This window comes from Barbus barbus (assembly GCF_936440315.1).
Source record: "Barbus barbus genome assembly, chromosome: 9".
NCBI classification, from domain to species: domain Eukaryota; kingdom Metazoa; phylum Chordata; class Actinopteri; order Cypriniformes; family Cyprinidae; genus Barbus; species Barbus barbus.
Genome location: NC_136737.1, coordinates 3,701,149 through 3,718,143, shown reverse-complemented (window position 1 = coordinate 3,718,143; position 16,995 = coordinate 3,701,149). Strand labels below are relative to the sequence as shown.

The following is a 16,995-nucleotide window of genomic DNA, read 5'->3' as shown; positions in this document are numbered from 1 at the left end:
AAATGTAATACTAATAATAATAACTAAGTCTCAGATCCACCAATAATGAACATTTAGACACGCATAGCATGTTCAAACACCTGATCGTATGAAAACATGTGAGAACAGAGTTAAAAACACAAGGTCTGTCAGAAACACAAACGCCCAGTGTATACACTAGTTCTCCACCCTGACTTCCTCCCCCTACCACCACCACGTTGCATGCAGACACGCGTCCTGCCCATAAAAGGGCATGGGTGGAGTCCGAGCGCGACTGTCGCGCCGCGATTGGACACCGCGGCTGATCAGATGCGCGCTGATTGGCCGCCAGCACTTGGTCCGATTTTGTCTCATTTTGTTAACCAGGCCGCGCTCATGGGACGCCGAAGAGAAACCGGATCATCGCATCCTCTTTAAACGGCGTCTTTTTGTCGGCGTGTGTCGATCTGTGTTGAGGAAGAATGCTGGAGAACAAGAGGGAGAGACTGAAAACGTTTCTGAGAAAGATCGACGAGAGCGCCATATCGCGAATCAAGCATTTAATGAAGGAGAGGTGAGAGTGACCGTTATCAGCTGTCATTTACATATGTTAATGTTGTGTTCATATTATAATTACGAGGTGCTAGTGTGTTTGTTTTGATAAGGCTGTGTGATGAGCGCCGTTTTTATTGATATCGATCAGATTAGTGTTGTTTTATAGTTATAATCCACCCTACTGTGCGTGCGCGTGCACGTGTGATCACGTCGTTGCTTCCCGTTGAATGGTTTATCATATTCAAATACAGATTAGAGATCATTTACTTATGACTTTATAGTAAATAAATAGCTTTTTACACGTCATAAAAGTATGGTTTGTACTGCATTCCATTTAATATGGTACAGTTTAGATGTTAGATGTAAACACTGATAATTATAAAAAAAATACCATGGAATTAACACCACTGTGTTTCTGGAAAAGTACCATGGTATTGTTTGATAAGACCATTACTCTTAGAGTAAAATGCCATGGCTGTGCCATGTTTTTATTTCACCATGGCTTTTATATGTACTATGGTAATAATAGTAATATTGTTTTTGACATTTATCATGCCAGTACCAGTGTGTTTGGGCATGCTATTGTGTATTTCTATGGTGCATATATAATATTGTATATGTATGTTAATTTATGACATGATGCATATCTGACCACCATAGTAATACTATGTTTTTATTGTATTTACCATCCTAAAAACCAGCCCTGCGGTGTAATATAATATCAGCTTTTTATGTGGACTTGTCTTTGTGTTGGTTATTATTAGAGTCGTTAAGCCGGTATTGTACCTGGATCACATCACTCATGCTATTGTAAAGGAATTACTTGGCTAGTTTTAGACTAGAGCTGATTTCACATTTTCCAATGAGTGAGTTACTAGTGACTTGCATTCATTTACATTCAGCCATTTGATGGAAATATGCCTATTAATATACCAGCTGTTCTTATACCCTTGTAGCATGAATGGTGCAGCCCTCATCTGCAATGGTGAAACAAACCAATCCACATCGCCGTTATGCGTCAAATTCCTAACACTCCTCAAGGTGCGAGTTTTCCATTCACTCAGCCAGTTTTAATGCAAATTAACCTCTTTCTTGGCCAAAAACGTAATTTGGAGCTGGAATGTGTCATAATCAAATTATGGCAAGCGCTAAGTGTCGACGTTACATCACAGTGCCCCGTAAGTGGTTTAGATTGACAAGCTTTTCTCCAGATAAACAGATTTTCTCATAGACCCTCTGTTGTATTGGTATTCCAACACATGTGGGTCTATCTGTGTCTATTTTTAGCCCAAAAGCTTGTTCCAGGTGGTGTGCCAGGTGTGGACAAGCTGTCTGGGCTAATTTTGTTTCCCAATGAAATTGAAGTAGCTTCTCCGAGCCTTGTAAAGAAAACTATGGGCTCTGACCGCTTATTCACATAGATAACCGGTAAAGGACACAAGTTATACTTGAGGTCTTGCACAACTGCTTTAGAGCTTCGCTACTACATAAGGAACGTTGTTTGGATCGAGTGAGGTTGTTTTAGGTCAGGGGTGGGGAACGTTGATCCCGGAGGGCCACTCTCCTGCAGAGTTTAGCTCCAACCCTGGAAAAAAACCTACCTAACTGCATCCCGAGGACTTTGATTAGCTTGTTCAGGTGTGTTTGATTAGGGTTGGAGTTAAACTCTGCAGGGACACCAGGATCAACATTCCCTACCCCTGTTTTAGAAGATCAGTCCCCATGAGTACATTTGGACCACTCCTGGTAAAATTTTAATGTGGCTTCCAGATTTAGCAGGTTAAAGTATTTCTTCCTCTTAGTACATCAGTTGCCATCAACATTCTTAAATCTTTAACACGTTGCCTGCAAAAGTCAAGCAAACGTTCAAGGGTCTCAACGTTCCCGTCCCCAGCATTTCACACTGATTTGGTGAAACCCACGTTGAGGAACCCATGACATATTGGTGCCCTCATCCTTCAGCACCTTTACTGAAAATAATACTTGCATGACGTACTTCCCCAAAGCAAAGTTCCCCCAAGCTATAAGAAATGTGCCAAAAGAACAAGATATTATCAGCTTCATGTGATTCCTGGTTGGAATTTCCATTTTTGGACTCTATTGGTCCATGTAAAGAAAGGCCTCTTTCTGTTTAGACTGAGGAAGTGAGACTGATGCATTCAGGCCACGTGATTTACACAAATGTCCTCTGTGTCGTAGGTTTGGCCCCCGTCCACAAGTGGCAAGCTGTTGTTTGCCCACAGGGATTGGTGTTGGCTCTTGAACGGACATCATGGCTCGATAGAAGTCAAGGCCTAATCCTTGTCCTACACCTTTCTTTGTTTCATGGTTGCACCAAGTTTTAAAGAGTGTCCCTTACAGTTTGACCTTTGTTTTTGGGCAAGTTTTTTTTGCAACTCATCTCGAGTCTTGAAACCAAGTTTTGGTGTATTTTGAGAGTAGGGCTGCAGCAATTCGTCGACGTCATCGATTACGTCGATTAGCATGGAGTGCGTCGACTCGTCGCACCTTTAGCCACGCCCATTGCGCGAGCCTGCACTTATCCCTACTTAAGACTGTTTTTCTGCCATGTTTAACACAAAACAAGACTTTAGAGCAGAAGGTAAAGGCTAGTATGGCAATATCACTTCATAGAGTTCATGGAGCATTATTATTATTATATGACAGTCAGAACTGCATTTATATAGCCGAACTGACGCGTTTACATGGTCAGGATTCACGCATTCAAAGCTGCGCTGAGTGAACGGAACAGCATGGGATCTCGAGTTGCCTATATAATCATGACGGGTTTAATTCACCCACAAGATGAACGCAAATCATTTCTCCATCTCTAAGATCCACTGGAGCTGCCGTCAGTGCGTGGGCATGATCGCGTGCCAAACGCACACTCTGCACTCGCTAACAAACCATTTAAAGTCGTTGTTTAACTGTGTGTTGGATTGGACAAGCCTCGACTGGGCTCCTTTATTAAAAACAGGCTGTCAACTGTGAAAAAACTTCCCGGTGCCGTCTTTGATTCTGTCACTGTAGTGTCCTGAATCCAATTGTGACTTCAGCTGTTCATTCATACAGATACGTGTTCAAGCAGATGTTTTAATCTGCTGAATGAATAAAACATTTCAAGTCTCTCACCTGTAAGCAACTGCCGTCAGTCCCAAACAGCGACTGTGAATGGAGCCATAATGTGTATTTCTATTCTTTCTTTCTTTCTTTCTTGTTATTGTTAGCCTATTTCTTTCTTGCTTCCTTGCTTTCTTTTCTTTTTTTAATTTAATGCTATTATTATTTCTATTTTCTTATTATTTTTGTGAAGTATTAATTATGAGAAAATGTTTGAATTACATATTAAGATCAATAGCAGAAGTTACTGTTATTATTTATTGATTATAATTAATTATTATTGATAACTGATTTACTTGGCAGTGATCTTGAATTGCATTCAGTCGACAGTTCCTCCCATCCGTCAACCAATGTTGATCTAGTACCCTTGTGTTTTACAGAGCGTGAGAATCTTATGCTTATGTAATGAAAACTGACCTGATATTCTCCATATCATGTTATGTAGTCTGCTTCATGAAACGGAGTAAACACTCACTTAATCTTCTCTGTTAGAACATGGCATCTTGTTTATAAGCAGAAGTACAGAATGTCCTGAGAAGTACTGATTGAAAATAAGTGCAGAACTTCTGGTTTTTAGGCCTGGAAAAGGATCTTTTAAGTTATCTTCGCTGATTCGCCGCACAGGTGTGGACGTATATGAGCTAATGCATTTCCATCGTCAAACATCAGCCTTGAATGCTTGTGTATGTGCAGTGAGCATTAGGCCAGGGATGAATCTCTTCATTTTTAGCATTGCAATAACAATATACTGTGTAAAGCACGACTTTTTGTTACCGGCAATCTGAGTAAATGTTAACTGAAAAAACTAATAAATTCAGATACAGCTACGTTTCTCATTTTCATTTAGTTTAACTTAATTTCCTAAAATAACTCAAACTAAAAGTGAAATAAAAAAGAGAAAAGCACAACTAAATTAGCAACACATTAACTAAAGTAAAAATAAAAATGTAGTAATTCAATGATAACACCGGTTTGAATTTATTTTTTTGCTGTCTTGAGGAAAAATTTTACTTATTAGAGATGATTGGATACACCAATCTTGGTTATTGATTAATTAAAATTGTTTTTTTGGCTAGCATAAACTGGGTTTTGGTATGTTTCCATATTCATTTCTCATTTGTATTTGGGTTTAGTTGAAGTTAAATGAACAAATATTGTTTATTTTTAATCAAAGTAACCTTTTTCCCAATGAAAGTCAGAATTTGGCTGTTTTTACATGATTAAGCTTGGTTTTGGTCCATTTTTCTGTGCATTATAATAGTAGATGTTTATTAAACTATATATGCTAACAATTAGTAACCATAACCAAAAGTAACCATTCTTTTGGCACTTTCAAACTCAGAATTCAGTGTTTTTACAGGCTTGAAATGGCTTTTGGTCAGTTTTTGATATTGTTTTGCATTTAGATTTGTAATTAATAAAAAAATTATAGTATAAATTTTAATAGTATTTCTTTAACTTAAACTCAGTCAGATTTTAGGTCAGTTTTTCTGTGTATTTTTGAATCTGTGTGTCTGGATTTGTAATCGATTAAAAAATATATAAATTACAGTAGTATTTAACTTCAAACAAACCATTTTTGGCACTTTCAAAGTCAGATTTTCGCATTTTTACAGGCTTATACTGGATTTTAGTCAGTTTTTCTGTGTATTTGTTTCGAATCTGTTGTGTCTGCATTTGTAATTGATTAAAAAAAATATAGTATTTAACTTAAATCAATCGAATCATTTTTTGATGCTTTGAGTCCGATTTTAGTGTTTTTATGGCTTAAACTGGGTTTAAATGGATATTTTCATGTATCGTTTTGAATTTGTTGTGTTTGGGGTTTGTAATTGATCAAAAAGATCTAAATTGTAGTATTATTTGTTTATCTAACTTCAAACTAACCATTTATTGGCACTCTCAAAGCTGTTAGAAAGCGATTTCCAGTTCACACAGAAAGTTCACGCTATACTTCAAGCCAAATCAGATCCTTGCAGAAAAATCCTGCTCTTGTAGGGGATCTTTATCCAGTTTTCCCATGAGTTTGTTGACCCTCCGCAAAGATAATAGGTGGCCCACTGGCGAGGCCTTTGTTTGCATGTCTTCAGTCTTGTCTTCTGTAGTTTGCATTTTTTCAATGGCATCCAAATGGGCCATTGGGGGCTCCTCCAGATGTCACGGTTGGAGGTGAGCAGAGTGGGCCGGCGGAGGGTCCTTTATCCCTCCCTTGACTCCCACTTTGGCTTCCCTGTGCCTCATTATCTCACTTTTTCCGTAACGGAGCAGCTGTAAAGGTAACCTTCGGACCCCATTGCTCAGAATCTAGTTCAGCTGGTCAGAAGCGGTTCAGTCGTCGCTAGCTCTGAGAAGACGTGATGGATGGCGAGAAGGATCTAAACCGTGTGGATACGGCCACATGTGAGGATTTGGGAAGGTAGGAGACATTTACGACTGTTTTAGCTCTGGTATACGATGGTGAGCAGCTGCAAATGGGTCGTTGAGCCACTAGCTCGGTGGGAATTTGTTTTCATTGCTAGCGGATTGAATTCAAACAGCTTTAAAGAGCAAAGCGTCGACTAGTTTTGTTTTTACTCATGCAAATTAATCACAAAAAAACAGACGTTTTGACTCCTTTGCAAAGACTGAACTTTTGTTCCCAGCACAAAGGCGTGCGTGATAAACGTTTATCACTGAGAACAGGCCTTGAACTCCGACACATTTCCTTGTTTGGTGTGTTTCTGAAGCGTCTCATGCCACTGTTTGGTGCATATCTGCTCTGGTTCGAGCTCTTGCGTCTTTGCAAGCTTTGTGTTTTATCATCAGCATCAGATGATTCAGCAGGGGATGTTTGATGCTTGTTGTCTTCGTTCTAAATCACTGCGCGTCTTTAGGCTAAATAGAAGTTGCGAGGTTCAACTGTTGAACAGGATGCCTGGATCCTTTTTTATTGTTTTAACGTCACAAAACCGGATTAACACACTGTTTAAATCCTAATGCATTGAATTAGTGTTTGAACAGCAAACACTTTCATTTACAAGTGACTTTCCCAATGCCTTTGCTGGATTGCGTTTCCTATAACTGCCCACAGCGTGGCGGCAGATTCTCAAATCCTCCGTTTAGCCTGAATACACAAGCTCAGAGTCAGACATGAGAAACAGCTGTTGTGATGGGAAGTTTGGCTGCGGGTCAGAGAGTGTGAGCTGTGGTTTATATATATATATATATATATATATATATTTAAAAAAAAGAGTGTTTATTTATTTATCCATCTATCCAAAGCAGTTCAAGTCTCTAGTTGTGTCCCAGTGGTTTGACATGAACATTTTTTTTAATTGTTTACTTCCTCAATTAAATTTAGCATGTGTAGTGTGTTTCCACATCTTGTCATTATATGCAAATCACATTAAGAATAGATATATTGCATTATTTCCTGGTAATCCTGCTTCTTTTGGCAACACGTTGATACATCTAGGAAGTCTCCTTTAGCATTAATCAGAACTTCTTTTGTGCCAAACTTGCCTCTCGCAGGTGCGGATCTGATTTGAATGTGTTTGCGTACCACATGCATGGATTTGCTTTATCCAAAGGTTTCAAGACCGAAACAACCAAACAAAAGTTGGCCGAGCTCTAAAACCTATTCTTATTCTAGATGTTATGTCCGTGGCTGCCAGCTTCCTTGTCGTAATGGTTTTCTTGCGTGCCGTAAAAGCTTCCCTTCCCCCGCATATGAGCTCAGGAATGTTTCCGTGGCATTTGAGTCACTTGTAATTGTTAGGCCCATCGTAGCTGGGCGTTATAGAGGAAGACAATACCCTACATGCCTGCTACATGTCTTTTAACCTATATATTTCATTAAGTTCATTTAAATAAATATTTATTTACATACTTTTAAAATATTTTTTAATAGACTTTGCTAATGTCTAAAATATGTGGCAAGTTCATACTATAAAAAACAAAAAGAAAGTAAATGTTGATTTATTTATTTGGCCTTTAATATTAATGGCTTTCATAAAGGAAATAGTATTTTTAATATTAAGATAATTATAAATAAAGAGTAATAATTTTTTCTTGATTATATTTTAAATATTATTGGATTTTGCCAATATTTTACATATGTATGTATAATACGCGCCATTTTCATGTAAGGGAAAAAAAATAATTTAAATAAAAATAAGTTGCTATGAAATTGTGATGTTATACATATCTGCCATTCATATGTATAAATAAATAAATTATACCTTTTTGCTAAACCAATTAAATATTATATATATATATATATATATATATATATATATATATATATAAGGTATTTATTTATCACAACAAATTTATATTTATTTATATATTTATAGTAATTTGATAGTAATTCATATTAGTCAGAGCATACCTGGTCATATGACTGCAAGTGTTTTAATTGCATGTCACGTGCTGTCTTTTAACCTATATTTTAGCAAGTCACCTTTGTCCTTGAGTCATAAATGTAATGGCTCGGAATGCTGGGAAAGGTGATATGTGTTTCTAGCAGCCGTGCTTAGCATGTAGCCACCAAAACAGACGTTTCAGGCTCTCAAATTACCCAAAAAACCTCAGAGCTGAATGAGGAAGCAGTCTGCGGCTACTTTGAGTCCCTTTCAGGTGAAGAATTACAGCGAATTGACTTTCGCTTCTAAAAAATCATCACTTTTCACTGTGAATTAATTCGCTTTCGCTTCTTTTCAAAAGCTGCTGCGTTTCTCAACATGTTTTGACCTGCAGGTGTTCCATTACATCAGCAACCCACAGTCACACCATCTGAGGTCAGAGACTCCGCCCACTCATTTGCATACAGCGGAAGGCATCCAGGAGCACAGCCGCAAACCAGAGCTGTTTTTTTACACTCGCTGAGCGTCTAGACTCAGATTGTTTATGTATTTATTGCTTCTGGCCAAGCGTCAGACTCCAGCGTTATGGCTTGAGGCCAATTTTGTACACTTTTGAGGATGAACCGATCGTTGAGTTTACGATTATCTCGCAAGAATGGACATAATTTCTACAGGTATGGCAGAATAGCATTTTTTATGTCATTGGAGTAGGTTTTCCATTCAATGGGCTGCGTTCGATGTGTAACTTTTTGAAATTTACTCTCAATTTCCAAGCGAAAATTGGTGCAGAGTTTCCTTTGAAGGTTGTTTTTCAGTCCATAGTGTTTATTTTTTAGATTTTACTACTGTGGTTGGGTAATCGAGGTCCGAGTGAAGTGCCGTTGGTGTTTTATTATATATTTGCTTTTGAGTCTGTTTAACCATTACACTCGTATCATCGCCTGAGAAATACTCATAAAGCTACACTGTTTGCTTGATCTGATGTCGTTATTCCTGCTATTTGCCTCTTTAAATACGTGAAATGCTGTGTATTGCGCATCTGTTGTGTTTTATAAGCGTTGGCATGGCCTCGTAAACTCAGACGCTGTTTAAGGGGGAAGTTGAGAGGTGCGAGCGTCAGTTATGAGGCTGATGGTGGTTTTGCGATGTTTTCACAGCTATGCGGTGGACGCCGGGACGATTCCTGCCAAAGCCAAGAAGGGCAGGACGAGAGCCAAGCTGGGGAGCAGGAAAGCGTTCAGTTTGGAGGAGAATCAGTTGGAGGTTCAGCAGCAGACCAAGAGCCTGAGCCGGCAGGTCCCGCCCAGGTACGAGAATTTCCATTGTTTTGTGTTGGCCTTGAACCCGTTCTGCTGCTGTACAGCCTAAAGATTACTCTGGCAAAACAACACTGTTAACTGTTAGGAAACTTGATATGAATGTGTGATGGATGCGTAAATAACTCATGAAAATATAAAAACATATTGTATTGCTTTGTTACAGTTTCTTTAAAGGCCTTCAGTGTCTAAAATGTGTGAAGTCTAGAGGAATAAAAATATATAAAAAAGAAGCAAATACACAAAATAATAATTTTAGGAAATATTTATGTATCTATTTATTTATTTAGTCCATCAATATCTAAAATTTATTTTTTTTATAAAGAAAAAATATATGTATGAAATATAATATAAAATATAAATATTTTCTAAAATACTTTATAAATATAAAGATTAAATTTATTTATTTGGCAATATGTTTTTTGTTAAAAAAAGCTTAAATACTTTTTAAAGAAATTATACTTTTTAAAGAAATTATACAATTTATTTTCCTTCTAAAAATGTATGAACAAATTAACTATTATTAGTATTTATAGTATTTATTGTATTAAGTATATTTATTTATATAATTTAAAATGTATATATTTTTAAAAATTTTACTGATATCTAAAAATTTTTTTTTATTTTTTTTTAAATAAACGAATTAGAAAAAAAAAATTATCACACACACGATAGCCGTCATTTTCATGTATAAAGGAAAAAAACCAATGTATTTGTTTTTCTTCTAAACAAATTACATTTATATAAAATGTCTTCTATTTTAATAATTAAAAATGCTGAATTTATTAGAAATAAATATTACTGTTAAAATATTTTTTGTTGTATATAAAATACATTAAAATATATTTTAAAATCTTTAAAAATAAACTAAAAACTAAATCTAAAAATTTCAATTGTCTATATATATACAATTTTTTTTATTAATTATTGATAAAAGGTAGAATATGTAAAATGTTGTTTTATTGGCAGGTCTCACACTCTTGATGTCGACAGACCTTTGGAGAGAAGCGACAGCCTCAACTCAAGAAGTGTAAGAAGGCTTTTCATTCATCTTTAAATCTAACATAAATAATACATTTCTAATTCTCATTTCCTTTTGGTCTTCTCAGAGTTTTATGAAGCACAACAAAACATTCCACAAACTCTTCCCAGAACTCCCCGAGACTGAAGACCTGCTGCACGGTGAGAGACTTGCGTTCATGTTTGTAGGCTGAGGCGTGTCTGTGACGTCTGAGACACAATAGCAGCTGCGTCATGCATGTTTAATGCTGTGTTTGCAGCTTACATCTGTGCTCTGCAGAAGGAAGTGCCTTACCACGGCCGTCTGTACATCACCGACAGCAGCCTGTGCTTCTTCTCCTCCGTGCTGCTGAAAGACACCAAGGTAAGGAGCCGTCCGATCCGCCCACACGCACTCAGAGCAGCCATCAAACCCCAGGTTAACAGACCCGTGTGTGTGTGTGTGTGTCAGGTGATTGTTCCCGTCTCCAGTGTGAACGTCCTGAAGAAACAGAACACAGCGCTGCTCGTGCCAAACGCCATCTCTGTTCGGACCACAGATGGAGAGAAGGTCAGCACCTCAAACACTTGAACACTTTTACACTATTATGCACATCGTCCTCTGAAAAATTATGAAAATATGAACAAATAAGAATTTATGCTGATTAATGCAGATTAATAAATACTGCCCCCCCCCCCCATTTTTTTGTTTTTTTTTGTTTGGGAATACCAATTAATGCTAATTATTTGAAGAAAAAAAATTGCATATTAGTAATTTTTAGTGATTAATGCCAATTTTTAAAAAAATATATTTTTTTTACTGATACATATTGATTTAATGCTAATTAATAAAATATATTAATACGTACTGTGAATTTTTGTGAAACATACTGATTAATGTTAATTACTAAAACTTGTATTTTTTTTAAGTGAAACATACCAGTTAATGCTTATTAATTAAAAAAATAAATGTATTTTTTTTGTGAAAAATACTGATTAATACTTACTAAAATAAATTGTAGTTAAATTAAAAATTTTGTTATCATAAAATCATTCATCATTGACAATAATGGAATTACACACACAAAAAACCAAATATGTTTCAACATGTTACATTTAATATGTATATTATTATTTTTTTGTTAATAAAAGACATAGCCTAAAAAACAAAAAAAATAATAATAAATATTTTAGGTTGAAATATGTATTAGAAATTCTTTTGTTTTTATTTTGAGATTTACTTGTATTCCAATATTTCTTTTTATATTTATTGATTACATTTTTTTTCTAGATTTATTTTTTTATATCTGTAGTATATTTAAGTATCAACTAATTAATTAAAAAGAATACATTTTTTATATGAATATATTTGTTCTCTCTGCAGTATTTATTCGTGTCTCTGCGGAACAGAGAAGGCTGCTATAAGCTGCTGCAGTCCGTTTGTCCTCAGCTGGAGGTGAGTGCTTACTAAAGTAATTTCACTGTCGTTCATGTGTTTAACTCGCTCCTGACGTGCCGTGCTCTCGTTCCTGACAGGACGGAAGTGCCAACAGCAGCCCTCTATTCTCGTCGGCCGAGAACAGCTTCGATCAGGCCAAGCTGGTGGTAAGTGAGGCTCAGCACTCGTCTGTGTCTGTACTGTATCGATCTGCGCTGACGGTAAACCTGCGTCTCTGCCAGCAGAACTCCAGCCAGTCCAGTCTGGACGACTCCTACGGGGTTTCTCCTCCGGTTGATCTGTCTGCGCCTCGACTCACTCAAGGTTCGTAACCTCCCCGCTGAACCCGCCTCACAGCCGCGGTACTCTGAGATAAAGGTGTTAAAATACTGTTTGCTTCTGTTTCAGAAAACACTACGATTAAAAGCCCGTCTGAGACTCACGAGAGGCCAGACGAGAGCTCGAGCGAGGAATACACCGGTACAACACACACCGGCCGGCAGATCTGAGTGACTGAGTGATAATGCATTTGTTTGGCTGACAGAGATTCTGCTTCCTCTCTCCACAGGAAGTTCGTGGGTTTGGAACGTGACGGATCGAGCGCGATCTCTCCTCATCCAAAGAGAAATCAGCAACCTCAACACTCTGCTGCTCATCTACTTGATCCTGTGAGTATTCATGCCACGGCTTTTAGCTGTATTTACAATTTCACAGTAAATATTTACAAAAATATTTAAAATATTTACCAAAAAGTAATGTTTACTAAAAATAATAAATGGAACATTTACTGAAATAATTTCTAACATGTACTAAAATATTTTAAAATATTTATAAATTATGTAGTAAAAAATAAGGTACAATAAATGTAATATTTTTAGTATTTCAGCATTTTTTATAAAAAATATAATATTACTATTATTAAAAAAATATAAATGTTATACAACTTTACAGCAAATATTTACTAAAATAACATCTAAAACTTTTTAAAATATTTTATAAATCTTATACAAATATTTGATAGAAATAATTGTAAAAATATGGAATAAAAATATTTTTAGTATATATATATATATATATATATATATACATACACACATTATTTGCCAAAAACATAATTGATAAAGGTTATGTAAATTTAGTACAGTTATAAAATATTTTTGTAAAAATTTAGAATATTAACTAAAATATTCAAAGATTTACAAAAAATAACAACTGTTATACCAATATTTACTAAATGTAATACATTTTATAAAAAATACTTATACAAATATTTAGTAAGAATTCATAGAATATTTATGAAAATGTTTACTATATGTATTTATGAAGTACTTAATTTAGGAATGTTATAAAAAAAATATTTAGTAAAAAAAATGTAATGTATTTATTAAAAACAACTTATCAATTTTACCTTATATTTATAAAAAATATTAAATATTTGCTAAAATATTTAGACCAATGTTATCAGATATTTATTAAATTACAAATGTTATACAAGTATTTACCAGATGTGCTAAAATATTTTAACAGATATTTACTGAAAATAATTTGACACTTTTCAGGGCTCCAGACTGCGATTAAAACGGTTGCATTTGCGACCAAAAATATTAATTTGCTGAGGTCGACTATATAAATATACATGTTATGACTTAAAAAAAATTAGCCTTTTTACTTGATTGTTTTGCTATCACATCTTTTCTTATGTTGACTTAATAAACCGAGACGATGCGCATCAAAGTTTTAGTGTAAAAAAGATTTATGAAAGTACGAATTGCATATGATTCATACTTTTACTTAACCTTTTGTCTACATGATAAGAGAATACAAGGAGCTAAAGATAAAAACCTATGTAATTGCATGCTATTAATGAAGAAAAACAGACTGGATGTGTGAGAGACACAGGGTTGCCAGGTTTTCACATGAAAACTCACCCAATTGCTACTCAAATCTAGCCCAATGGCGTTTCGTGGGGTAAAATACAGGTTTTTTGGCGAGGTTCCTCCAGTAAAATTAGCATTGCAGGGGCTAAATATCACGTTATTGGGGTCGTTTCAACCAGCAGACATGAAAAACAACCCACAGCAACAGTGTTCAAGTATCCCAAAACCACAGACTTGAGGCAACACTGAAGAAACGTGACATTTATAGGAATTAATATTGAGGAGGAGCCCAAACTGAACTCGATGGCCAAATGCTGCTGACATTATGCTCTATGACATTGGCTCAGATACTGTGTAATAAACAATTTTTGGACTGTAAATAGTTGGAAAAGACATTTAGTTCCCAAGTGAACCTTAGTTCCCAGGACATCTTCAAGATGGGTTAAAATTCTGATAAAGAAGATATAAACACATGACAGGATGACTAACAATGTTAGTATTAAAAAATAAAAATAAAACGTTTATTCTGTGGCACCTAAAAAAATTATTTGGTGCCTAGTTTTGTTTCTTATAGGAGCCAGTGTCTTCTTGGGGGGGGGGGGATTTGCCTTTACTAAAAACATATGGAGATTACTTGTTCTATTGGTATAATTTGCATACCTTGCTTTTAAAATGACTTGCATTAAATAAACAAGTATAACCAGTCCTGTCGGTATAGACTGAAATATCTATATTGCTTCATCCATAGTATTAGTGACAAATAATCATGAGCTCAGCGTGACTCTAGTTGTCAAAATATAAATGGTTGGCGGGCTAACGTGTCTCATCTTGCCGGTATGCAGCTGTACAGGAATGGTATTATTATTGTGATGTGAGACGCCCTGATACTAAACGTGCGTTTAACCGTAAGAAAAGATTGTTTTGTTGTGTAAAGTGACGTGTTTTGTCTCGTTCAGGGTGTTTCTGCTCTTGTTGTCGTCTGGCTATATCGGCCTGCGTATCGTGGCCTTAGAAGAGCAGCTGACGTCTCTCGGAGCACTTCCTGAATTCACCTTACAAAACGGGTAAATACTGTCATGTTACATTTGATATTTTTGCCTGTTTAAAACCCATAGCAGTATCAGAAAATCACATAATTTTTTTTTGTTCTTTCAGGTACAAAGAAACGTAAGAGATCTCATCCATCTGAACTTCGGAAAGAACCACCAAAAACCATTTTTAAAGATCCACTAGCCGCCGCATGGAATGCTGGGAAGGACCTTTATTTGCACATGCACCAGCTTCCGACTCACCCAAAAACAACCAAAGACAACAGGTTTGTCTCGGAGGACTGTCAAAGACAACAAAAACAAACTACTTCTGTGGAAAAGCATTTCATTGGTTATTACTCATATCGGCGCCTTCGTTTGACCACTTTTACGACCATCAAAAAATGTCGCAAAGAACTAATTTTTATTTTATTCCTAACTTCTTTATTTTTGATGACCATGTCTTTTTCAACAGTCTTTCGGTTTCATTCTTCCTCTTAAGTTTTTTCGTACAAGGGTTGCGATATTACTGGTTTCGGTTTAATGATTAACAAAAGAGCTAAACTAGCTAAAAAAAAAAGGCATTGCAGCACCTTTGGACCACTTTTACGGACATCAAAAATAGTCGCAAATAACGATCATAAAAGGGGTTGTGATATTACTGGTTTCGGTTTAACGATAAAAAGTGCTAGCTATCCAACTCGTTGCGGTGCCTTTTTCTGACCATCACAAAATGTCACTAATAACTTTCGTCCATTTTTCGTCTAACTTTCGTCCCAGGTTCCTTATTTTTGATGGCTAGCTTCATCTTGGTCTTCTTTCGGTTTCATTCTTCCTCAATATTTTTCGTATAAGGGGTTGTGATTTTCCTGGTTTCATTTTAACGATAAAAAAGAGCTAAGCTAGCTAGCCAACCCTTACTCATTGTATTGTCTTCGTTTGACCAATTTTATGACCATCAAAAAATGTCACTAATAACTTTCGTCCATTTTTCGTCTAACTTTCGTCCCAGGTTCCTTATTTTTGATGGCTAGCTTCATCTTGGTCTTCTTTCGGTTTCATTCTTCCTCAATATTTTTCGTATAAGGGGTTGTGATTTTCCTGGTTTCATTTTAACGATAAAAAAGAGCTAAGCTAGCTAGCCAACCCTTACTCATTGCATCGTCTTCGTTTGACCAATTTTATGACCATCAAAAAAAAGAAATGTTATTAATAACGATGTCGTATAAGCGGTTGCGATTATTATTGGTTTCGGTTTAACGATAAAAAAGAGCTAAGCTAGCTAGCCAGCCCTTAGTATTATTGTATGTATAGTCTATGCACAAGAAATGTTCAGATCAGGTATTTAACAAGTTTTTGTAACATTTCTTTTGTCTTTTTATACTTTAAGGAGACGAAGTAGTCCAACATGTTGGTCTTTTCGTAATCCGAACAAAAAAAAAAAAAAAAAAATTGTATTGTGCAAGAAGAGATGGATGTGGTGTTGTTAAACGTCCGATTTGCGGCTAAAGCCAAGCATGCATGTTTGCGCAAACCCAAACGGAGCATTTCCATTCAGGACTCGAGATTCGAGACTAATAGCGATACTTGACGAAAACGACATGGTCCAAAATATGCATGATTTTTGTGTGTGTATGTATGTGTGTTCGTATGTGTTGCAATATGTTCAAGAGATGAGAGACGTGTAGCCTTTTGAGTGCACTTTATAGTGTGGGGACTCTCTCCAGTCCTGAAGGGGGCGCTATATTGAGGGTCTGGGGCATTGGATGGTGCTAAGAACCTCTCGCTCAGGGCCGGGACTGACTCGCAATGCATCGTGGGATTGCTGCACCTCAGTTTTGGTATCTTGGTCATCTGCTGGCGGACTCGCTCTGCTGGTTTTCAGTCCGCAGATGCTGGTGGAATAAACATGGATGGACTAAAATTTCTTGCGTGAATGAATGCATGCTTTTTTTTTCTTGAAATGGAGATTCCTTGTTGAACTGATCGATGCAAATGGATTCACAACATTTCATCCGGGACGTCGCAGCCTCAAAGTCCCCTGAACGACTGTCTAATAACCGCAATGCAAGAATCCCAACTTTAATAATTTGTTTATATTGCACTATTGAAGTGTTAATGTTTTTGTATCAATATGTTGGTAAACATCTTGTTTGGTCTATTTATTGCCTAATGTGTAATTCAAAGTGGTCTCTGTGAGACTGACTTTGGCATCGTTTGAATAAATCAAGTGCTAAGGAAATGCAGTATCTGCAATGTTTATTTAACTCTATATTTATCGCTACTGGAATTTGTTTGTGACTTTCATGATGTCCATCTCCTATGTTGCAGGCAGGGATAATCAGATTTGTTCATTGAACA

General features: G+C 36.2%; 1 protein-coding gene across 5 annotated transcripts; it reads left to right on the top strand.

Moving 5' to 3' along the window:
• Nucleotides 1-354: 354 nt before the first annotated feature.
• LOC306874585 (GRAM domain-containing protein 2A-like) lies at nt 355-16,869 on the top strand. 5 transcript variants are annotated; one of them, XM_079424732.1, is made up of 13 exons: nt 355-532; nt 9,134-9,283; nt 10,262-10,322; nt 10,402-10,474; nt 10,573-10,676; nt 10,764-10,862; nt 11,676-11,747; nt 11,828-11,896; nt 11,975-12,053; nt 12,138-12,209; nt 12,298-12,397; nt 14,563-14,670; nt 14,762-16,869. In XM_079424732.1, the coding sequence occupies exons 1-13, from the start codon at nt 441-443 to the stop codon at nt 14,775-14,777; spliced, it is 1,095 nt and encodes a 364-aa protein (XP_079280858.1). In that variant the 5' UTR covers nt 355-440; the 3' UTR covers nt 14,778-16,869. The 5 variants fall into 5 exon arrangements, with proteins under 5 accessions (XP_079280858.1, XP_079280856.1, XP_079280859.1 ...); XM_079424733.1 differs by lacking the exon at nt 355-532 and adding an exon at nt 5,926-6,049 and having other exon boundaries at nt 14,762-16,067; XM_079424734.1 differs by lacking the exon at nt 355-532 and adding an exon at nt 8,438-8,650 and having other exon boundaries at nt 14,762-16,067.
• Nucleotides 16,870-16,995: the final 126 nt, after the last annotated feature.

Excerpts from the sequence above, each read along its gene's own strand:
- LOC306874585 (XM_079424730.1), top strand. The coding sequence starts at position 441 with ATGCTGGAGAACAAGAGGGAGAGACTGAAAACGTTTCTGAGAAAGATC. Across the intron at positions 9,284-10,261 it reads AGCCGGCAGGTCCCGCCCAG|GTCTCACACTCTTGATGTCG; the intron begins GTACGAGAATTT and ends TTTTATTGGCAG. Across the intron at positions 12,210-12,297 it reads CTCGAGCGAGGAATACACCG|GAAGTTCGTGGGTTTGGAAC; the intron begins GTACAACACACA and ends CTCTCTCCACAG.